General features: G+C 40.9%; 2 protein-coding genes across 3 annotated transcripts in view; both read left to right on the forward strand.

The window, feature by feature from the left end:
- Positions 1-25,713, forward strand: part of ipo11 (importin 11) — a 333,610-nt gene that overhangs the window by 216,460 nt on the left and 91,437 nt on the right. The gene's annotated exons all lie outside the window — the stretch shown is intronic.
- LOC129696830 (leucine-rich repeat-containing protein 70-like) lies at positions 19,581-21,824 on the forward strand. Its single transcript, XM_055634918.1, has one exon. It carries the CDS (start codon positions 19,613-19,615, stop codon positions 21,434-21,436), a length of 1,824 nt encoding a protein of 607 aa, XP_055490893.1. The 5' UTR covers positions 19,581-19,612; the 3' UTR covers positions 21,437-21,824.

Here is a 25,713-nt window from a genome sequence, read left to right on the forward strand (position 1 = left end):
TGTGGTAGCTTGATAGATTGAATTTTGCAGATATTTGATATTCAGTGCAACTCACCATTCATCAAAAAAAGGTTAATGTTGCATTGAACTGGATGTGAGATAAAATTAAATAAACAATGCTGATGTGAAGAGGTTTCTTGTTTAAGATGCACTGAAGCAAACAGCTACATTTTTCTTTGAGATTGCAACCTTTCCAAAAAGAAAGACCTGCTTACAATAACAATAAATAAGCATCCCTGAAACAGCCAAAGGGAAATAAATGGCTATGAAATATCCAAAAGGCATGAACAAGCTCCTGACATCAGTCTGAAGAATGGTCTCATCACGAAACTTCGCCCATTCCTTCTCTCCAGAGATGCTGCCTGTCCCGCTGAGTTACTCCAGCATTTTGTGTCTACCTTCGATTTCAACCAGCATCTGCAGTTCTTTCCTACATATTAATGTTTTGTCAATTACAGCAACTCGCGCATATTATAGATTGTCAATGTCTTCTTGAAGTTTGTGTTATTCAATACGCTTCATGCAGAAACTGACGGCAAATCAGAGCCTGGATGCCTATTCTGCTAATTGCCAAGACACATATTTCTCCTATAATTATGCAGCTTACTGTAACAAAACTAATCAACTTCATGGCGTGGGAGATTGCAATCTTTACGTGGTCCGCCCTGTTTCAACAAATGCAATCAACTTGGCGTGCACTATCAAATAAGATCGAATAGAACAAGTTGTCCTACAACTTTAGGCTGTGCACGCCATATGCAAGAAGAAGAAAAATCAACTTCATGAAGCTGGTTTTCATTTCAAAGCTCATAGTGGGATACTGCTGATTGTTAATAAGTGTTTCTGAGAGGAACTGCTGGTTATCAATAAAAATTACACAGAGTGCTGGAGCAACTCAGTGGGTCAGTCAGCATCTTTGGAAAACGTGGATAGGTCATGTTTCAGGTCAAGACCCTGCCTCAGACATTGTGCTGCAAGTAGCATCTGCAATTCCTTATTTCTACATTTTACTGCAACTAGCATCTGCAGTTCCTTGGATAAAAGACTGTGCATTTACCCTGTAGTCCAATCATGATCTTATGCACTATAAGATCACATAATCCACTTGCATGCCAGGGAATAAAGCCTGCTCAAGGTCTCCATATAGCTCAAGCCCTGGCAACATCCTCGTAAATCTTCTCTGCACCCTTTCCAGCCCAAACACCACCTTTCCTATAACAGGGTGACCAAAACTGAACGCAATGCTCCAAATGCGACCTCACCAATGCTTTGTCCAACTGTAACCTAAGCTCCCAAATTCTATACTCAATGCTCTGACCACCTCCAGTTTAATTTCCATTTGGAATATTTTGGAGGACCAAGAAACAAGAAGAAGAAGAAACAATGAAGGCCAATGTGCCGAAAGTTCTTGACCACCCTGTCAACCTGTGAGGTCACTGTCAAGGAACTATATACCTGCACTCCTAGGTCCCTCTGCTCTGTTGCACTCCCCAGAGCCCTGCCATTCACTGTGTATGTCCTGCCCTGGTTAGACTTCCCAAAATGAAACGCCTTTTTCAGCATTTGTAGTTTCTTGTTTCTGCTGGTTATCACCGTTTCCTATCTATCACAACTTGGCTCTCAATGCATGCATGGTGAAAGTTACAACACTGAGTTGGAGGTCAAATACTTATACTCTGTGCTGTCACTGGATTCTGTCACTGTCATTGATTTCAACAGCAGGCAGGTGATGTATAAGAAGAGGGCCTGTGCACACTTTGCTAGGCGCTGCGTCTTAACAGCAGGGAGTATGGACAAATACATCGTTCCTCATGAAAAATGTTAAGTGTACAATAACCGCTTGACCCCTCTGACAATTTAACAAACAACATTCTATGAACACTTTGTTTTCTTTCTGTGAACACTGAATTTGAGGATCTAAACTGCGGGGCATAAGGAGTTGAACATTCATCTAAACCACAGAGGTTTAAGGTGTGCCAAAATTACTCATCCAAAAATAATCTTCCTTCAGAAAATGAAAATACCAAACTGCAGATGCTAGAAATCTGAAATAAAATTAAAAACGTTGAAAATAATGCAGCAGGACCGATAAACATTTGTGGATAGAGAAAAAAAGTTACATTTCTTTGCTTAGAGACCCTTTGTCAAGACTGGAAATGAAAAATGGTATTTTGGGTTTTAGTAACGACTAGACTAAGTGGGACCCTGTCACCATGGGGTGGGGGGGTGGGGGGGGGGTGGGGTGGAAGGAGGGTGTGGGATGGGAGGGGAAGTGTGTATGTGGGTGAAAGGGGTTTGCGAGAGGGAGAGGAGGAGGGATGTGGAGGGGATAGGGGTGTGTGGGCAGGGTGTGCGGGGGAGGGAGGATGTGGGAGTGGGAGGATGTGGTTTGGGGAGGGGTGAGGGATGTGGAGGGGAGGGCTGTGTGTGGGTGGGTGGCGGGTATGTGTGGATGGGGGGGTTGTGGAGGGGAGGAGGGGGTTGTCGGAGAGAGGGCTGTGTGGGGGTGGGGGTTGTGGGGGGGGCATGTGGGCAGAGGGTTGTGGGGGTAAGTGGTGTGGGGGTGGGAAGGGGTGTGTGGGAAGGGGGAGGGTTGTGAGGGTGTGTGGAAGGGAGGGGGTGTGTGGGAGGGGGTTGAAGGGGGAGGGGTGTGGGCGGGGGAGGGTTGTGGGGGCAGGGGGGGAGAGAGCTCGGGGGAAAAGATGGAGTGCGGTATCACGGGGGAGGGGGGGCAGCAGTCAGCGAGGGGGACCAGAGGGGAAGGGGTTGGCGGTGCGATGGGCAGCTGGCACTGGTCGCTGGTCGCTTCACTGGTCGTTCTCCTCCGCCAGGATCAGAGTCTCCGCTTTCTGTTTGGCGACATCTCCGACTGCGCTAGCTGGGCTGGGCTGGGTTGGGTCGGGCTGGGTTTGGTTGGGCCGGATCGGGCCGTTTCCTGTTCCTCCCTTGGAAAATTGTGTCGGGTTGGAGTCCTCCGCCGGCTGCCCGTAGCAGCAGTAAAGACGCAATGGCGCAGGAAGGGGTGGACCGTCCCGAGTGACATTCGAAGGGACCAATCCGCGCAACGCTGAATGGCAGGAAAGGCAATCGATCTACGCATGCGCGGTTTTTAAGAATTTTAATCCTCGATAACTCTTACTAGCTTCCACCGATCGGAACGAAACTTGGTGAAATCACAGCATAGGAGAACACGCTCCGTTTTTGTGCAAATAGAATGACCGCCAAACCGGAAGATAGCAAGATCAGAGTTTTAGTTATGTACTAGACTAAGTGGGACCCGTCGGGTCACAGGGGAGGACTGGTCCCCCAACGCCCACGAGGACTGCACTCCTGGCTCCAGGACCCGGCTCCCGACTCACTCAGCTGCTCCCGTCCCCAGCGCCTGTCGTGTTCACAGACCCCGCCCGTGGAACACAGCTCGCTTCCCGCCCGCGGAACACAGTCCACCCCCGCCCGCGGAACACAGCTCACACTCCACTGCTTCAGCTTTATTCTTGGCGGCTTCTGGACGGGCGGCTTCTGGATGGACGGCTTCAGGACTTGCTCACAGCCTCAGCCCCGCCTCCAGGCCTTTATTCTCCAGCGGATGCCGGAAGGAGTGTTACCTTCATGGTGACTGACAGGCAAGAAGACCAATCTGCTGATCTCACGATTTTCTAAACCTTCATAACTTTTGCAATCTTCCACCGATTGGAACAAAACTTGGTGCCTTGGAGCAGAGGAGAACGATGAGTAAGGTGGTGAAAACATCTTAGCGATATAGGGTACCTATTTTGTGCAAATTTAAAAACAGCGCAGACCGGGTCAAGATGAGAGTTTTAGTAATGAGAGAGAGAGAGAGAGATAGAGAAGATAGAGGATAGATAGATAGATAGATAGATAGATAGATAGATAAAGAAATGGATAAGACAAAGGGTATACAGGTCAGGTTGGAAGCTGATTTGCCTTTTTGGCTGTGTTATGTGCTGCTAATAGCAGAGCTGTGGGATATGCCCAGCTCATCATATTGTACCAATGGAGGCAGCAATGTCATCAATCAGTAACATTGGCTCATTTTTTTTCTGGCTGGCAGCTATTATGCACTAGGAAATTTATAGACAATAGGTACAGGAGTAGGCCATTCGTCCCATCGAGCCAGCACCGCCATTCATTGTAATCATGGTGATCATCCACATTCTTTACCCCGTTCCTGCCTTCTCACCATATCCCCTGACTCTGCTATCTTTAAGAGCTCTATTTAATTCTCTCTTGAAAGCATCAGAGAATTGGCCTCCACTGCCTTCTGAGGCAGAGAATTCCACAGATTTGCAACTCACTGGGCGAAAATGTTTTTCCTCATCTCCGTTCTAAATGGCCTACCCCTTATTCTTAAATATTTAAACGTTGTTATTCTCATATTTAGCACTGTTCTGAGCTACAAAAGGTGGTGTTTGTTGGCTTATAACATCTGAAATATGCTAAAAAAATAAATTGTTTAAATAAATATGATATAAATATCAAACCAGAGTTTATTTCAAAATGGATAGAATTGAAAAGTATGGAAATTGTGCAAAATGTTGATCGGCTCATATACTGAGTACAGTCCTAGTACTTATATTAAAGGCATATAAGTAGGCACTAGAGATTGCATAGAAGATTTACAAAGATTATTCCATGGATGTAAGGGTGAATATATCAGGAAATTATGAGCAAACTGAGTCATTTTTATCTAGAGATTTTTTTAATTATACAATGTTTTGATAGAATGGTTGCAGGGGAAATATTTCCACTGTAGGGAAGGGCAAAACTTGAAGCCAATATAATGTAAATGTACAAAATGTATTTCTCCAAAGGGCATTGATACTGGGGATCTCCATCACAGGTAGTGATGAAGTGAATAGTATCTATCAATGCACTTAAAGGTTCTACGACAAATATATGATGGAGAAGCTAAGAGTGGACTGTACTGATGTGGAAATGCAGGCATACAAATAGAATATAACACTTCCACGAATGGGCTGAATGACCTGTTTCTGGACGATACGTCTTACGTCTTTCGAGGATGCAGTGATCTGCATGGGTGCCTACAGAAGCTGGGAGCTCTGTCAACACTGACTGAAAGTCTTAACTGCTTGGCATATTGTAATTGGGTAGAAGGAACTGCAGATGCTGGTTCATATCAAAGATTGACACAAGCTGCCGGAGTAAATCTGGCTCAGGCAGCATTTCTGGAGAAAATTGATAGGTGACGTTTTGCGTTGGGACCCTTCTTCAGACTCCTCTATTGAGATCTTCAAGTGAGAATAGTTTAACTAGGCATCATGATAAATTGCATGCATGTGATCCATATACCTCCATTCCCTGCGCATGCATATATACTCAGGGTGGCAGAGTGACGCAGCAGTAGAGTTGCTGCCTTACAGTGCCAAAGACCCGGGTTCGATCCTGATTTGGGGTAATTGTCTATACGGAGTTTGTACGTTCTCCCTGTCACTGCCTGGGTTTCCTCCAGATGCACCGGTTTCCTCCCACGCTCTAAAGACGTACAGGTCTGTCAGCTAATTGGCTTCGGTTAAATTGTAAATTGTCCCTAATGTGTAGGATGGTGTTCGTGTATGAGGTGGACGTTGGTCGGCACAAACTCGGTGGGTCGAAGGAACTATTTCTGCACTGTACCTTTTAAGTAAAGTAAAAGTCAAGCACTTATCTAAAAGCCTTCAAATGTCACTATTGCATCTGCCTCCACCAGCACCCCTGGCAAGGCAGTACAGGAGCCCACCACGCTCTGTGCAAAAAAAACCTGTCCCACACATCTCCTTTGTTCTGACTGTCCAAACTATCTGTGCCTCTCATAATTCTATATCCTTCTATCAGGTCTCCCCTCAAACTCGGATGTTCCAGAGTTTGTCAGATTTGAAACCTGAAAACTGAACGTTGAGTGTATAAAAGAACTGCAGATGCTAGTTTAAACCGAAGATAGACACATCATGCTGGAGTAACTCAGCGAGACAAGCAGCACTTCTGGAGAGATGGACTGGGTGACGTTTTGGGTCGAGACCCTTTAGAATTGCAGGTTTCTTGTCCACAATTCCTAGTGCGTGACCGTTTTTTCTCTGCATTAGTGGCAAGAACTGGATATGGCACTAATTGTGCCAGAGTATATTTTAAATTTCTCCAATGAACTCTGCTTTAAACTGCTTGGTGAAAAAAAGAAGTGATCTTAATTAGAGCTTAATCTGGTTTCCCTATCCAAGGAAGACAATACTTCCTACAGAGGGACTGTGTCAAAGGTTCACTGGGCTTGTCATAGAAGGAGAGATTACGCTGTCAGGCCTAAAGTTGTTTGCTTATGGAATGAATACTGACTTCAGAGAGGAGGTGCAGCATTATAATCTTCTAGTCTCAAAATAAGGGGGCAGCCATTCCAAAAATATAGGAGAAATTTCTTCATCAAGATTACTGTGAAACTTCAGCATTATCCATCGATAAGGGCTGTGGAGGCACAATCACTGAGTGGACTCAAAAGGGGATCAGTAGTTTTTAGGATGTTATGGAACTCAAGAAATGTGGGTTATTGCAGGAAAGTAGCACTGAGCTAAATGATGTTTAAGAAATGATTATCTGTGATTCTGTTGACAGCTAAATGATTATCTGTAATTCTGTTGACAGGAAGAACAGGCACAAGGAGCAGAACGGCCTATTCCTTTAATTTCTTATGTTTCCTTGTTAGGTTCTGATCCATCCCCAGCATTATGATTATTACCCCAGCAGCACTTATCCTTTGTGATTCTTAAAGATCTTCCAGGGCACCTGAATATTCTGATTATATTGGTGGTACAATGTTTTGATGCATTTCTACAATAAATTATAGGCCAGACATTGACTGTGAATGCAGTTTTGATTCCAAAGCATTTTTTATCCCATCAAATGACTGTTAGTCAGTCAGTCCTCCAGTACTGCACTTTGAGTCTTTGATATCACTTAATCATGCATCACTTGAAGTAGTTCGTGAACATTTTTCACCTGACTGAATCATTAATTGGCTTCTGCATGATTGAGTCAAAAATTCTATATGGGCTTCTTTCATAATGTTTATAAAATCACTTCACTCACTGTTTGTGTTTTTTTGGCAAGTTGTACCATCTTTCTTGTATTAAGCATTTTATATACTTTTAAATATAATACTTTAAATGTGTGCAACGTAACCATTAAAGTAAAACTTGAACATGCTAGAATACACTCCATCTTCCCTGCTATAAATGCTAATTAGAAGTTCAAAAGAGCAGATAATTGCCGCTGTTCACAACAGGATGCTTTTGTATTTTTTTAAATTCTAATTTGCCATAATTACAGTATTTTTGTTACATTTGCAAGCTTTGCTGAACACTTTGATGCTGTGGAGGTTTTTTTAATTTTCCTTAGCCACATGGAGATAGATATAATTAAGTTTCCCTGTTACCTACTTGTCGAACATGCTTCTGGCAGTATATGAATTACATGAGCTTGTAACGGAGTCCTAGTGAATATTCATAATGGGTTGTTTAATGTAACCTGGAGGTTATGTAAAAGCCACAGGTGGTTTGGGAGAATGAAAATGAATGATAATTGCTTAGTCTTTGTTTGCAGTGACCAGTCTATATGTGAAGTCCTTTATCTTTTTGTAAGGAACAATGATGTGCTGAGGGAAGCTATATTCTTCTGTTGTTCTGAAATAATGAAATAGTCCATTATTAAGTGGACATAAAGGCATCCTTCCTTCTTATGTGGAGAAATAGTGCTTGTTAAGTAAATAACAATAACACAATAAAGTTGATGAAAGATTTCCGTTGAGGTGAAAACATTGCCAGTGACTTGGTTACCTTTCACAGCTGTCTCAATTTGTTTGCAAATACTCTTTAACTACCTTTTAAATCAAGAAAAGCAGAATTTGTATTATCAACTTATATATATTAATTTTAAATGCATTTTCAATTTTTAACCATTAAAAACAGAAAAAATCCACGTAGCTTAAATTCAATGGCAACTTTTTGCTTTCAAAAATATTCATTTGGGTTAAAAACGTACATATAGATAATTGAATCCCTTTGTCCATGGGACGTGCTAGCTAATGGCCTGACAGTAGTTAAAAAAAACTGTAAAGGTGAAAGTGCAAGTAGGGCAAGAAATAAAGAAGGTGTACGGAAATGTAAAAGGCTTCCACCAAAGAAATGATTCTAGGAATGTCTGAATAGCGGCAGAACTGTCATTTCAGTGGTTACTAATAAAACTGTCCATCAGATTTCGGAGCATTGATGAAATACACCATGTAGAAGATTAGCAATTACAGCTTTGTTTTCTGGCACCCTTCAGATGCTGTCAACAAAAACTGTAACTAAAATAAATTAAAAGGATGAGGAACAAAATGACACTGATCCTGAATTTGTTTGATTAGTAGTGCAGTTAGGCACAATGTTGATGAACCCCTTGTTGAGCTGCTTAGCAATAGATGTCCTAAAGGAAGAACACCAGTTTTACAGAAAATATTAGGCGTAAGTTTTGAAAGTGATTTGTGATTTATTACAAGCATGGTGAGCAATTGAAAATAATCATTACCTTGATAACAGGCCTGACTATTATGGTGATCCAAATGTTTACATGGAATTATGAACAAGTTCAACAATGGCATTGAGAAGAACACTGTTTTTTGACCAACATGGAAATTGTGTACAGATACATTTAGTCTCCACTGCAACATTACTCGGCAAAGTTGTCAATGTATTCAACTGATTATGACATATGGAGAAAAACTGGACCCATCTTTTGGCTAATGTTTTTAATGAGTAAAATTAATTATTGATGCGTTTCAAACACTAATCGATATCAAAAAGCCCTGAACTAAACTGAAAATATAGATGAAAAAATATCAAGCCCTACGTACAGCTCAAGGTCGGCAGTTGAGCAGCATGATCCCACAGACGGAGACCAGACCTTAATATCACACACCATTTCTGATTTCATTACTTCCGGCTCTCTGCCCTCTAAAGCCTCCAACCTTATCGTTCCCCAGCCCCGCATGGCCCGATTTTATCTTGTCCCCAAAATGAAACAAGAGTCGTCTTATACTGAGGTTGCAATTACTTTTCAAGTATGCTTTACGGAAAATTTTGGAAACAAATAATAATTTTTTTAATGTACCAAATGACTTTTATGTTGCTCATTGAACTACAAATTCTTGAATTTGTTTTCTCCATTGATCTCGGATTATCGTGCATCTTTTGCAAGTTAATGGCATATAAATGATGTACCTATGTCAGTCCCCATCACCAAGCTTTATAGGGATTATCTACTCATCTCCACTATCGTTGCCTCTACTTTTATCACAGTTTGTAACTTATTTTGAAATGGCACCCAGAAGCTCCGTTTGATGCATTATGGTCCTGTGAATACCATATTAGATGTTAAGTAACAAAATCATCTGTTTTTATGGTGCAACTCAGGATAATATTAGAAAATTGTGCAATATACCATTTGTGATTCCAGGTGCAGTGATTGAGGGGCTAATCTATCTAATATGGGAATGCTACAAAATTACTGCCCATCTATTCCTTAATTGTTTGTTAAAACTTCTAATTGATAATGATTTGGTATCAGTATTATATTGGTTTACTATTATCAAACGTACCAAGATAGAGTTAAAAGCTTTTGTTTACATGCTATATTGTTGAATCAAATCATACTCTACCTAAGTACAATCAAGCCATATACAAGTACAATAAGTAGTGCAAAGAGCAAAACACTAGAGGGCAGAATATGGTTTACAGCATTGCAGTGACAGAGAAAATGTTCAACATCCATAATGAGGTAGGTTGGAAGATCGGGACTTCCCCCCCCCCCCCCCCCCCAGCTATGGAAGGACCATTTAATAGTCTGATAACATTGGAGAAGATGCTGTTACTGAATCTGGTGGTCCATGGTTTCTGGAAGGACCATTTAATAGTCTGATAACATTGGAGAAGATGCTGTTACTGAATCTGGTGGTCCATGGTTTCAAGCTTTCGTATCTTCTTCTCAAGAGGAGAGGGGAGAAGAGGGAATGATCAGTGGGTGCAAAAGTCCTTGATTATATTAGATGTGTTCCTGAGGTAGGGTAAAATGTCGAGGGAGTTGATGGTCGGGAGACTGTCCCGCATGATGGACTGGGCTCCATTTAAAACTCCCTGCAAATTCTAGTGACCTTGCGCAGAGCTGTTTCCAAACCATGGAACCCGAGAGTATCCGCTAAAATTGGTAAGAGCTGTTGGAGACATGCCAAACTTCCTTAGTCTCCTGCAAAAGTTGAGGCGTTGGTGTGCTTTTTGGGCTGTAGTTTCAATATGGTTGGGGTGGGCCAAATTGTTGGTAATATTTACACCTGATAACTTGAAGCTCTTGATCATTTGCACTAAGTCACTTTTGATTGGGGTATGTATACTCCACCATGCTTCCTCATTAATAACTAGCTCCTTCATCTTGCTGACATTAAGGGAGAAGCTGTTGTCTTGACAGGGCTTCATGTTACCATGTTGCTAAACTATCTATCTCTTTCCCATACTCAGCCTCAATGCTGTTGTCAGCAAACCTTTAGATGGAATTCAAGTAGAATTTGGCCATGCCATTATGAGGGAGCATTGTAGGAGGCTGGGAACACATCCTTGTGGGGCACTGTGGTTTTGAGAATTATTATGGAGGATGCTTTGTCACCTCTCCTTACTGATTGTGGTCTATGGGTCAGAAGGCCCAGGATCCAATGGCAGAGGAGAGTGCTCATGTTCAAAAGTGATAGGATCAGAATTAGGCCATTTGGCCCATCAAATCTACTCCTCCATTCAGTCAGCAAAAATATTCATTGACAGCCTTCTGTGGCAATGAATTCCACAGATTCACCAACATCTGGGTGAAGAGATTTCTCCTCATCTCCTTCCTAATGGAATGTCCTTTAATTCTGAGGCCATAACCTCTGGTCTTAGACTCTTCCACTAGTGGAAACATCCTCTCCACATCCACTCTACCCAGTCCTATCACTATTCGATAAGTTTCAATGAGGTCCCCTCTCATTCGTCTAATCTCCAGCGAATACAGGCCCAGTGCCGTCAAACGCTCATCATATGTTAACCCAATCATTCCTGGAATCAACCTCCTCTGGACCCTCCCCAGCACATCCGTCTTCAAATATGGGGCCCAAAACTGCTCACAATACTCCAAATGCGGTCTGACCAGCCGCGGCGGCATTACATCCCTTGGTCCAGGAATCAGATTTGCTGATTTTGCTTGAATTTGCCGTATTTGTTTGTCTTGTTGCTGCTTTCTTTTTTTGTCACCTCAGTCAGCTTTTTGAGCAAGCTGACACCACACAGACATGAGAGAAGTCCAGTATTTTAGCTAACATGCAATGATATCTTCCATTCTTTCCTGCTTTATTAGAACGGTAACTGATTTCTTCATTCCTTACCTTTTCTAAATTTGTTCGGTTACTACATTTCAGACTCAAGTTTCATGTATATTTTACTGTATAACTATTTACCTGAGGCTGAGGCTCAGCAGTAATCTTGAATCATGGGTACTGGAAACATAACCACTTCTCTGCGATACTGGAGACATAAACACTTCTGCATATCAAGTATGTCATGCTTTTTGACAATCAACCTTCAGACCCTGATCGCTCGCATCCACATTAATTTTGGTGAACTCACTATGCAGATTGACTTCAAGTTAAATAACTTTCCAATTTAGCTTTTTTTCAAAAATTTCTGAAGCTTTGAATGAGCAGATTTAACCAGGTAATAACCATATCTGAAGAAACTAAAATGCAATTAAGTGCAATTAGAAAGTTGCATCTTGGTGAGACTAAGTGAAAGACGACAAATACAAGTACGATAATTACAAAATTCTTAAGGGGTTGGACAGGCTAGATGCAGGAAGATTGTTCCCGATGTTAGGGAAGTCCAGGACAAGGGGTCACGGCTTAAGGATAAGGGGGAAATCCTTTAAAACCGAGATGAGAAGAACTTTTTTCACACAGAGAGTGGTGAATCTCTGGAACTCTCTGCCACAGAGGGTAGTTGAGGCCAGTTCATTGGCTATATTTAAGAGGGAGTTAGATGTGGCCCTTGTGGCTAAGGGGATCAGGGGGTATGGAGAGAAGGCAGGTACGGGATACTGAGTTGGATGATCAGCCATGATCATATTGAATGGCGGTGCAGGCTCGAAGGGCCGAATGGCCTACTCCTGCACCTAATCTCTATGTTTTTATGTTTCTAATTATTACCAACACATGACATTAAAACTCCACAATCTGCCTATTCAAAAATCCCATTGGTTTGGCATCTGGTTCCTGTGTTCTCTTTCACTCGCCAAGGTCCAATTTTCCCACACTCTCTTCAACACAACAGGGCCCTGTTCTTTGCCACAACTCCAATCCCTATGTTCATTTTCATTAACAGGGGCCCCTGTTTTTATGCTTCATTTCACTCACGGGTACACCAGTTCCAGCACTCCCTTGAAACTTACCATGTTCTGTTTCTCCTGCCCTGAGAACGTATTTGAGTCTTGTTTGTTGCTCTCCTTTTTAAACATAGTTGATTAATTGGAAGATGTATTAATTTACCAAGTAACATCTAAACAATATGGGTTCAAGTGTGTTGGAGTATAACAGGAATCATATCTCAAAGTCAAGAAAATTTCCAAGTTCAACACCACCAAAATCTCAAGAAAGCTGGATTAATGAAGTTTTACTATACTGCATTTTGCTATATTTTGAGTTTGCCAGGAAACTTACCCTGTGGCAGATAATACATTTCTAAATACTGACAGCTATACTAAATATGAATTGATCTGAAATGAATTCTGATATTTCTCTAATTTGAACAAATTGAAATTTATGCTGGAGTTCATTGTTTTAAATGAGCTTGCTCATCAAGTGCAAAGTCCTGTGTTGTTTTTTTTCCACGCTCCTTTCAGCACACCAGGGCCCATGTTCAATGGTACTTTATTGTCACATGTACCTAGGCACTGTGAAATTCCTTTTTTGCAAACAATTGAGTGAAAATGTTCCTTAACAGATGAAAGTATTTGAGCAGTGAGCAGATATTTCCAAACTTTTTTTAAACCTGAGGCATTGGAGTTATTTGGTGACAAATTTTACATGTGCAGGGATAAATGTCTTGTGGTGCAGCCTATCCCTGAAAAAATATTTTAATGAATCCAGAATTGAGCAGAGGAAATACTACTTTAAGCAAGTCATCCATTACCTTTCAAGTACATTTGCTGAAAATACTATTACAACATGCCCTAAAACATCAATGTTTCTGAATCTGAGAATCGTTAGGATTGAACCAGTCCTTGGTTCAATATCTTTTGATGTTTATTTTGCCAGAGACAATTATTTTCATGTTGCTGTTCATTTCAAGTCTTCCACAGTTTTGACTTTCAAAACACCAGATGCAGTTGAAATAGCATTGACAGAAGTAATCTATAATGAACAATCAGATTTTATCCCGTTACACCATTTCCTGTTTCCATGGAAATATGCATGATGTCCAATCACAATCCGGGAATACAGGGCATAGTCAATTCCTGTCTGGTTTCAGAAACAATACCAAAAGGATGTGATCAGTTCCTGAAGTTGTAATTCTCCATTCTCCACTCCACTTTGTGCTTGGTTTTAATCTTGCATCTTGTGATGGCAATCAAACTATATTCTAAAGCAGCAGCATTTGATTCATTCAGGTGAGATACGTAAGATATATATTTAAAGTTTCCAGTACTGCTCTTTGTTTGTTAAGATACATGATTTAATAGTGTGAGCTGAATAAGGGCGATGTGCAGTTTCTAGTTTTCATCCTGTGTGCAATGTGCATGCTCAATAGTACATTGATAATTACTACAGGCAATCATTCTTTTTCTAGTTGGAGCTCTTTCTCCCTAAATCTCTACGCCTATTTAGTTTTCATTCTGCTTTGAAGATATTCCATATCTTTTCAACTAAGCCTTTTTTCCTCTGCCACATTATGTGTTACTCGGTGCCACATTATATTTACTCCTGTCCTGTGTAGAGTTGAGGAAAGCTTTATTCTATTTATTAAGATGCCAGGTAAATATAAATTGGTGTGTGCATTATATGCTGTTGCATCACACAACAGATGTGGAATGAGCTGCCTGAGGAGGTGGAACTAGTGTAGAAGGGACATCTTAGACAATTTGGCATGGACAAATTGGGTAAAGAGCTTGTTCCAATTCTGTATGACTATGACTCTATAGCAGGTTAATGAAAAGACCTATGGTTTGAGAAGATTGAATCTTGAGGGTAAAATGGAGTTGTAGAAACTAATGAAGTAGAGTATTCTTGAGAAAAGGTTTGCAGCCAGAAAAATTAACCATGATTGGGTCATTCTAGCAACATTTAGTGCAGGCCAGGTGCACAACTTTAAGGGCATTAAACATTCTATGCACGTAGTCATTGCCAGTACTTACCAACAAATAGTACTTATTGTGATGCTGATACGAAAGAGTGCCTGTGAAACTGTTCTTCTACAATGACACAATGTGTTAAGGAATGAGGGAAATAACGATAAGAAAGTGGGAGATTATTTTTTGAAGGCAGTTTTCCAGAATGGTATGTAACTATGAAAGAAAATGTTGCTATATTTTCAACTGTGGTTGAAAGTGGATCATTCCAGATGAGATTATTGTTTTTGAGTATATTCTGATTTCCATTTACACTGCTTCTAAAATTGAAGATACTTGTGAGATTGTCTAACTCATTAGTACTGAAAATTGGAAATTGATATTAGTTCGTATATAGATTTGAGTCACAAGAGACTGTAGATTCTAGAATCTTGAGCAAAAAAACAGGGCCAGAGGAACTCAACAGGCCAGGCAGCATTTGTAGAGGGAAATGGGCAGATAACGTTTTGGGTTGGGACAGTTCTTCAGATTGATGGAGTGGGGGGGGTGGGGGGGGGGGGGGGGGGGGGGGGGGGGGGGGGGGGGGGGGGGGAGGCTGAGAGGTAGGGTTAGGCATTGTCTGGCATGGGTTAGCTGGATACAGATGAAAGGGTAGGGTGGTGGGGATGAGGAGGAGAAAGAGGAGGGGAGGTGGGGATCAAAGGAAATTGAGATCTCAGAGATGGGAAGGACAGAAATTGTGTATAGATCCATAGTTTAATTGGTAAATAGTTTCTGTTTTGCTCAACAATAAATACCTCAAAGTAAAGAAAACACTTAAAGTTCCACTGCAGTTCAAGGTGTTAATTTGTTATATGTACCAGATATGAACTGGACAAATTAAATTCTTACTTGCTGCAGCTTAACAGGCACATTAGTAGTTTAAGCAGTTCCTTCCTACAAATTTGTAGTTTAACATTAGATAGACACAAAATGCTGGAGTAACTCAGCGGGACAGGCAGAATCTCCGGAGAGAAGGAATGGGTGACGTTTCTGGTCGAGACCCTTCTTCAGTCTGAAAGTCACGGAAAAGGGAAATGAGAGATATAGACGATGATGTAGAGAGATATAGAACAAATGAATGAAAGATATGTATAAAATTAACAATGATAAAGGAAACGGGCCAGTGTTAGCTGTTTGGTAGGTGAGAACGAAAAGTTGGTGTGACTTAGGTGGGGGAGGGATGGAGAGATAGGGAATGCATGGGGTAACTTGAAGTTAGAGAAATCAATATTTATACAATATTAAAATAGTTTAACATTAGTGATAGTGCCATTCAAACTGAGACGAATTCCAGGTTTTAATTCTCCGGTCTATGTGTAGTCAGGTTACTACGTATAGCATAACAAGCCTCAGCAAATTAAGTTTAGCAAAAGGAAAATTGACCAGGGTCACTTCAAGGGAAGAATTAGATATGTATCAGTAAATAGATAAATTGCAGATAAGAGGGATCAAACGTGCAGTGTGACAGAATGGATAATTTAAAATCAAAGAAAGACATTAGTATTTTCTAAAACTCAGGATATCACACAGCATTTTATTGCCAAGAATTCTTGCAGTAGGGAAGTTTCTTGCTGTGTTTATTATGTTAAAATAGGGGCCAGCTAAAGACATTCTTTTGCTGAATTATTTTGTAGAGCTCCTTCAGATAGGAGATTTGAAGGGAGAGGAGATTATTGCCGTGAAGTGAGAATTTTAACGACTGGAGCTTTATAGAGTCATAGAGTGATACAGTGTGGAAACAGACCCTTCGACCCTACTTGTCCACACCAGCCAACATGACCTAGATACACTAGTCCCACCTGCCAGCATTTGGTCTATATCCCTCCAAACCTGTCCTATCCATGTACCTGTCTAACTGTTTCTTAACTTTTGGGATAGTCCATGTCTCAACTACCTCCTCTGGTAGTTCCATACATTCAACACCCTTTTTTGTGAAAAATGTTACCCCTCAGATTCCTCTTAAATATTTTCTCCTTCACCTTATACCTATGGCCTCTGGTCCTACTGTGGGCAAGAAACACTGTGCAACTACCCTATCTATTCCTCTCATGATTTTATACACCTGTATAAGATTAGCACTCATCCTCCTGCGCTTCAAGGAATAGAGTCCCAGCACACTCATGCTCTGCCTATAGCTCAGACCCTCTTGTCCAGGCAACATCCTCATAAATCTTCTCTGTACCCATTCCAGCTTGACGATTTAGATGAATGATTCTGTGACATCTCCAAGTTTGCGGATGACAAAAAGCTGGGTGGCAGTGTGAGCTGCAATGAGGATGCTATGAGGCTGCAGGGTGATTTGGATAGGTTGGGTGAGGATTGGGCAGGTTCGATGCAGGAAAATTGTTCCCGATCTCGAAGTAACTACTGAGGATCCTGGGAAATTGGCATTTTTTTCCTTCAAATTGTTAAAAGTTACTCCTGTGATATGGTAGAAGTATTGGGTCAGGAGTAGGTCATGTGGCCCTTCAAGCCTGCTCCGCCATTCAGTGCAATTATGACTAAAGCTGTGGTTGCAAATTCCACAGACGAACCACCCAATGAGTGAAGAAGGTTCTCCTCACCTTAGTTGTAACTGTCTTACTCTGTGTCCTGAGACTGATCCCAAAACATAGCTCATGAAACATATTCCTGCCACATTAGATCCCCTCACCTTCTTCCAAATCTGAGGAAATGTTTGCTTTAAGCGATGGTGAAGAAACACACCTAAGATTCTTTGTAGATCAACACTTCCACCTCTAACACCATTTAGTTATGTGTCGATTTTGTTTTTTTTCACAAATAATTTCACATTTATCCACATTGTATCTGTTATGTTTTTCCCCACTAGCGCAATCTAAGTTAACTTCAAATCATATTTTATCCTCAACTAATGTCCCACTTAGTTCAATGACACTAGGAACCTTCAAAATATATATATTTTTTTTTTTTCTTTCATCCATCATAACATTTTCCCACTGCATGTGTTAGGCTAACCAGCCTGTAGTTTGCTGATTCCTCACCTTTTTAAATAGTGGTGTTTCATTTGCCATCCATAACTCTGAAATGACTCTATAGTATATACAATCTAGAAAATCGATAACTCGTTCACCAGTGCACCTCAATTACCCTCTTGGATAGTCTGGGATGCAATGGATCAGGCTCTGGGGAATTCTCAGCTTTCAGAACTATTAATTTTTGCTGCATTATTTTCATCTAATATTGATTTTCTTTTGACCCTCGCCTTCAGATTTTAGAATCGCCACCATTTCTGAAAGGTTACTTTAGTCGTCTTCTTTGATGTTGGACCAATGTATTTGTTTAATTGCTTTGGCACATCCCTGATCTCCAGTAAGAATTCTTCTGTTTCTAACTGTGATGGACCTGCAGTGGACTTCATTTACCTATTGATGGGTGGCTTTATTCAATGCTTATCTGCTCTGTGCAAATTCACTCTCATCCTCTTTTTTTGCTCTGTATTTCGTTGTCATTCTTTCGTGAGATCCCAATCTTCACGATTGAATTTTGTCTGCCAATCTTGTATGAGTCCTCTCGATTTAATAATATCCTTATTTTCTTCTGTTGTCTGTGGATGGGTCACTTTTACTTTTAAAAAAAAGCCTTGCATTAATGTAAAGATTAATTGCTGCACATCCTTGAGATGTGAAAGGGCACTGGAGCAATGAGAGAGAATCCATGCAGTCACAGTGAGAGGATTCAACACTGGCACACAGTGTGAGGCTACAGCTCTATTAACAGTATGACCATACTGCCCTGGCCAAAGCCCAAATACATAGATACATAGACAAAAGGTGCAGGTGTAGGGCATTCGGCCCTTCAAGCCAGCACCGCCATTCAATGTGATCATGGCTGATCATCCACAATCAGTACTCCGTTCCTGCCTTCTCCCCATACCCCTTGATTCCACTAGCCATAAGAGCTCTATCTATCTCTCTTGAAAGCATCCAGAGAATTGACCTCCACTGCCTTCTGAGGCAGAGAATTCCACAAATTCACAACTCCACAAATTCACAAAAAGTGAATTATTGTTATGAAGTGTTCTTATTCTTAAACTGTGGCCCCTGGTTCTGGACTCCCACAACATTGGGAACTTGTTTCCTGCATCTAGCGTGTCCAATACCTTAATAATTTTATATGTTTCTATAAGATTCCCTCTTATCCTTCTAAATTACAAATGAGCAGCATTTTGCTTGTCTTTGAGCCTGGATAGAAATTGATAAGAACATGAGGGGCAGGCATTTGGATTATCATTCTTGCTCTGCATTCAATAACATCACGGCTGATGTATCACCTTGGAGGCAGACACTTTCCTGCACAGTTCCATGCCCTTTAATTCACTTGATATCTAAGCATCTATCAATCTCCGCCTTGAATAACCTCTATGACAGTGCCTCCATTGGTTCTCTCAGGTAGAGGATTCCACATTTTTTCTACATTTCTTTCATCTCTGCTGAAAATATTGGACACATTTGAGATTCTGATCCCGAGTTCCATGCAGCGAAGGACCTTCCACTTCCCTCCCCACTTCTTCCCATCTACCCTGTCAAGTCTCGTAAGAATTATCTGCAGTTTAATAGCATAATTCTCTGATTCTTCTCAGCTCAAGAGAGTATAAGTTAAATCTGGCCACTTTTTTCAAAAATACATCATCCTGAGAATCAGTCTGGTCATAGTCTAATTGTCTCACGAATCTTCCTTTGGGTAGAGATATCAGATCAGCACTCAATATTCCATTTGCAGTCTTCCTGGGGTCCTGGATAATTGGAGTAAGATGTCTCAATGTTGTACTCAAATCCTCCAATGATATTGTACTCAAATCCTCCATCATATCATTTGCCTTTCACATTGCTCGCTCTATCTGCATGATAACTTTCAGCTGCAAGGACAGCAGAGGTGCCTCCCCACACCAACTCTCAAACTCTTGCCCTTTAAAAAAAATACTATCAACATTTTCAGTTCTGAATTTTTCTATGCCTCTTGGATCTCCAAAGAAAGATAAGAATTTAATATCAGGATTTAAGAAGTCATCTTTTTTTTTAAATCATGCATAAAATAATATTGTGGCTTTGTATTGGAGTAAAGAAAATAGAGTCAGGTTCTTCTATTAATATATCCTGTCTTTTTAGATTGATGAAACAATAATCTATAAAGGGAACAAGAATACAAGAAAATGTGTGGATTGTACATTACCGAGAAGTGCTACTCAACAATTGTAAAGCTGATGGTTGGCTTTCTTCTTCTGATGCCCCACCACCTTTCACTAAGCTGCCCTTCTGTTTGTCAGCATTGTACAAGGACCTTGATGGAGTGCTGCAATTTAGGTTTAACTTCCATTCCTTCGAACTTGGCAAAGTCCGCTTCTTCGATTTACCTGAGCGGAAATAATATTTCCAGTATCATTTCTATAGATTTCGAAGGATTTAACAGAATGTCAGCACTTTTTCTTGATAATAATGATCTGATCTCTGTACATCCACAAGCTTTTGTAAGCCTCGTCGACTTGTATTACCTACGATTGAATAATAACCAGATAAAACACTTAAATCAGGGAATATTTGAAGGCCTTTCAAAACTTCGTTATTTGCATCTACAATGCAATCAGATTATTTCTATTCCAGTAGGATTGTTTTCTGATTTGACTGCCCTTCAATATTTGCAACTGGAAGGAAACTCTCTTAGGTCGCTCAGTCATGGGATGTTCACGGGCTTGATAAGTCTACGCACGCTTCATCTTGCTAACAATAGAATTTCATGGATATCTACTTCTTCGTTTAGACATCTCTCAAGACTGGAGTTTCTCGATCTACAGAGTAACCGCTTGGCATGGATCCCATCAAATGCATTTGTTCAACTTAAGGTCCTTAAGAGGCTTATCTTATCCAATAACCCAATTGAGCTGCTTCATCCTTTGTCTTTCAGTGGACTGGAAAATCTCAAATATCTTAACCTCAATAATGCCAAAATAAAAGCTATCCCAAAAGATGGTTTTACTGCACTGAACAGCTTGAGGCATTTAGTTCTAAGTAACAATAGTATAACTCATATCAATTCCAATGTATTTAAAGTGCTAAAATTACGGTATTTACAGCTAGACGATAACAACATATCCTTCATTGAGTCAGATGCTTTTGAAGGAATGTCAAGAACTTTAAAAACCCTCCATTTGGCCAATAACAATCTTACAAATTTGTTTCCTGAGGTCCTGATGTCACTGAGCTCCCTAGTTCATTTAATGGTAGATGGCAATCCTTGGGAATGCAACTGTAACATGCTCAATATGCGCAATTGGCTGTTGTCATCTTCATTTAGGGTAAACATTCGTTGTCAGAGTCCATCCCAGTTACGTGGTAAGTCCTTGTATTACACCAGGATAAGCAAAATCAGTGGATGTAATGTCACCTTGGCACCTTTGGGGTTAAATGTTGAAATAAGATCCCCAGCCACTCGTGTAGCGTTGACTTCAGTGAAAACAGATTCCCCAAATCTACATTTTAATCTGGAGCACAGTTCTGTAACTGAGGAAAGCTTTGGAGATGCAGCCCTGGCAGCAAAAGACAAAGAGCAGTTCCTAAGTACACTTCCAGTGCAGCTGCCAATTGAATACACACCCATAAGTTTCACCACGTTGACAGATTCAGATATGGCAGCTATTTCAATTAAACCATTAGCAATCTGTAAACAGAATTTAACCAAGTTGAACCAAACCTTTGATATACTGTTGGTCTTCTTTATCTTGGCATGTACAGCAGTTTTACTTTTGACATACAAAGTGCATCTTTTGCGTCAGAAGCTTAAGGAATTAGAGGCTGAAGGGAACAATGTTCTCGAGTACTACAGTGTATATCCATTTGCACGGTATCACGTGACAGACCCGGTGCAGGCTATACTTCCAGAACGTGTGTCAAGACCACAAGTGCATCAGGCAACTACATTGAAGATAACATGTCCTGCTAATCAAGCACAGGTTATTTTATTTGAGCACTCTGTTTTATGATTATGGTGATGATATCTGATGTACAACTAATTGAAATGTTAACATTTAAAGAGGCTACAGCTAATTTTGAACATCACTTGCATTCTATGTCGTGGATGCATCATCAATTTTCCCTTCAAGTTGCCAAGGATTCGTGCATCAAATAAAATGTTACTAAAGTTTACCATTGCTATTCCATAGCATGAGAACAACTCTGGTGTTATATAACATAGCAGTGCCAACCATTTGAGAAAAATATTCCAGCCATGTACTTAACTTTAAGCGGTATGATTATTCAACCAATATGTATTGATTTAAACCCCTGTCTCACGGTGCGAGTCCACCCACGAGTGATCCCGAGTTTAAAACAATTCAAACTCGTGGTAATCAGGTAGAATTAACGTAGCGGGAATGTCGGAACTCGTAACGCTAACGGCAGGTACTTGGGATACTTGTTAACTCGTGAAAATCTTTCAACATGATGAAAGATTTCCACGAGTCACATTTAATCTTGAAGTAAGCATTTCAAACTTTTAAAATCGTTGTAAGAACGTAGTAGCCCTTGTGTTTACCGTAGTGACGCGTGAGTCTACCGTGGGCACTCTTTAACTCAGCGGGACAGGCAGCAGCTCTGGAGAGAAGGAATGGGTGACAGAATGACGTTTCCAAAATTCTGCTTCGAGTTTAAAAGTTTAAAATCTTTCAACGAGTTTGATTTGTTTTAAACTTGGGATCACTCGTGGGTGGACTCGCACCGTAAGACACCGTATGGGCACAAATGATAGTCTATGACTTGTTTAGTCAAATAGGTCCCAATAATGTAATGAATTCTGGCATATTCTGCATATTTAACACACAAACACTTATTTAGAAAAATCTTTCATTTCATTTTGTTTTTGAAATCAATCTGCAATTAAGTACTTTTATTATATGTGTTTTAGTTCAAAAATGTGTGTGTGACAGAGATCTGTACCTATTGAACATTGCATTAATTTGTATTCATTTTGAAGAATTTGTTGTAAGTATATATTTCTGTATATATATATTTCTGTATATATAATGCCCTCCATAATGTTTGGGACAAAGACCCATCATTTATGTATTTGCCTTTGTACTCCACAATTTGAGATTTGTAATAAAAATAATCACATGTGGTTAAATTGCACATTGTCAGATTTTATTAAAGGATTTTTTTAATACATTTTGGTTTCACCATGTAGAAAGGACAGCTGTGTTTATACTTTGTTCACCCCATTTACCACAGAACTGTGGTTTGTAATTGCTCAGGTGTGTTTAATTGCCTCCTTAATGCAGGTATAAGAGAGCTCTCAGCACCTAATCTTTCCTCCAGTCTTTCCATCACATTTGGAAACTTTTATTGCTGTTTATTAACATGAGGACCAACGTTGTGCCAATGAAAGTCAAAGAAGCCTTTATGAGACTGAGAATAATGGCTTCTCAGCCAAATAATGGCTTCTGAAGCAAAGCAAGAATTTCATTGTCCTATCAGGGACATATGACAATAAACTCACTTGAACTTGAACTTGAAACAAGAATACTACTGTTGGAGACATCAGCTAAACCTTACCAAAATCAACTGTTTGGAACATCATTAAGAAGAAAGAGAGCACTGGTGAGCTTACTAACATCAAAGGGACTGGCAGACCAAGGAAGACCTCCACAGCTGACGACAAGAATTATCTCTATAATAAAGAAAAAACCCCAAACACCTGTCCGACAGATCAGAAGCACTCTTCAGGAGTCAGGTGTGGATTTGTCAATGACCACTGTCCGCAGAAGACTTCATGAACAGAAATACAGAGGCTACACTGCAAGATGCAAACCACTGGTTAGCTGCAAAAATAGGATGACCGGGTTACAGTTTGCCAAGAAGTACTTAAAAGAACAACCACAGTTCTGGGAAAAGGTCTTGTGGACAGATGAGACGAAGATTAACTTATATCAGAGTCATGGCAAGAGCAAAGTATGGAGGAGAGAAGGGAGGAACTGCCCAGGATCCAAAGCATACCACCTCATCTGTGAAACACAGTGGTGGGGATTTTGGCCTGGGCATGTATGGCTGCTGAAGGTACTGGCTCACTTATCTTCATTAATGATACAACTGCTGATGGTAGTAGCATAGTGAATTCTGAAGTGTATAGACACATCCTATCTGCTCAAGTTCAAACAAATGTCTCAAAACTCATTGGCCAGAGGTCCATTCTACAGCAAGACAATTATCCCAAACATACTGCTAATGCAACAAAAGGTAGACAAGAATGCTGGAGAAACTCAGCGGGTGATGCAGCATCTATGGAAAGAAGGAATAGGTGATGTTTCGGGTCGAAACCCTTCTTCAGACTGATATCGAGGGGGGGGGCGGGAAAAAGAAAGGAAGAGGCGGAGACAGTAGGCTTGCGGGAGAGCTGAGAAGGGGGAGGGGAAGGTGGGCGAAAGCAAAGACTATCTGAAATTGGAAAAGTCAATGTTCATACCACTGGGGTGTAAACTGCCCAAGCGAAATATGAGGTGCTGTTCCTACAATTTGCGCTGGGCCTCACTCTGACAATGGAGGAGGCCCAGGACGGAAAGATCAGATTTGGAATGGGAGGGGGAGTTGAAGTGTGCTGAGCCACCTGGAGATCAGGTTGGTTAGTGCGAACTGAGCAGAGGTGTTGGGCGAAGCTATTGCCAACGATGTAGAGAAGTTGACACCCAATGTAGAGAAGAGCGGATGCAGTAGATGAGGTTGGAGGAGGTGCAGGTGAACCTCTGCCTCACCTGGAAAGACTACTTGGGTGGAGTCGAGGGGGGAGGTTAAGCGACAAGTGCAGCATTTCCTGCAGTTGCAAGGGAAAGTACCCGGGGAGGGGGTGGTTTGGGAGGGAAGGGCCGAATTGACCAGAGAATTATGGAGGGATCGGTCCCTGGCAAGCAGAAAGGTCAATAGTCTGTTACCTGTGATGGAGATGGTGAGATCTAGAAACGGTAGGGAGATGTCGGAAATGGTCCAGGTGAATTTGAGTGCCGGATGGAAATTAGGAAATTGTTATGTTGTGAAGCAATAAAGTTTTTCAAAGCTAAAAAATGGTCAATTCTTGAGTGGCCTTCAATCACCCGATCTGAACCCAATTGAGCATGCCTTTTATATGCTGAAGAGAAAACTGAAGGGGACCAGCCCCCAAAACAAGCATAAGCTAAATATAGCTGCAATGTAGGCCTGGCAGAGCATCAACACAGAAGACACCCAGCAACTGGTGATGTCCATGAATCGCAGACTTCAAGCAGTCATTGCATGCAAAGGATATGCAATAAAATACTAAACATGACTACTTTCATTTACATGACACTGCTGTGTCCCAAACATTATGGTGCCCTGAAATGGAGGCACTATGTATAAGCACCGCTGTAATTTCTACATGGTTAAACTAAAATGTATAAAAATGGACTTTATTAAAATCTGACAATGTGCACTTTAACTACATGTGATTTTTTTTTTCTATCACAAATATCAAATTGTGGAGCACAGAGGCAAATAAATAAATGATCGGTCTTTGTCCCAAACATTACGGAGGGGCGCTGTATATAAGTAAGATTTAATTAATCTTGATTTAACATTCATTTTGACCATTCAACTAGCAGTAGGGTATGGCAAGCACTGATGGTTGAAAGCTGAACATTGTGGACCCTTTCTTTATAATGCTGTAATATAAACTGTGTTAGAGTGAGCATCTGCTCATGGTTCCTCTGTCAGTGCATGAGAGAAACATCAAAGTATCAAAAAACATTTCTGAAGAAAGCACTACTCGGCTGAAGTGCGTCAATAAGCCCACAGTGATGATCTTTTTTATGTTGTAAATATGAAGGTGTTCTTTTAATCTGAGATGTATTCAGTTTTGCTTTCTGGCCACCTGATGCCTGGAATTGTTTATTACAAATCTATGTGCAGTTCTGCTCACCTCATTACAGGAAGGATGTGAAGCCTTTGGAGAGGGTATAGAAGAGGCTTACCAGAATTATGCCTGGATTAAAAGGCATTAGCTATAAGGAGAGATTAGACTGACTTGGGTTGTTTTCTTCGGAACACGAGGTTGAAGGGCGACCTGATATAAATATATAAAATTATGACAAGCATGCATAGGGTTTGCATGTCAGAACCTTTTCCCTAGGTGGAAATATCAAAGACTAGTGCACAAACCAATCTCCCTTCTATTGACTCCATTTATACCTCATGCTGCCTCGGCAAGGCTAGCAGCATAACCAAGGACGTGTGACACCGTGGCCACTGCCTCTTCTCC

This window comes from Leucoraja erinacea, chromosome 1 (genome assembly GCF_028641065.1).
Source record: "Leucoraja erinacea ecotype New England chromosome 1, Leri_hhj_1, whole genome shotgun sequence".
Lineage (NCBI taxonomy): Eukaryota > Metazoa > Chordata > Chondrichthyes > Rajiformes > Rajidae > Leucoraja > Leucoraja erinaceus.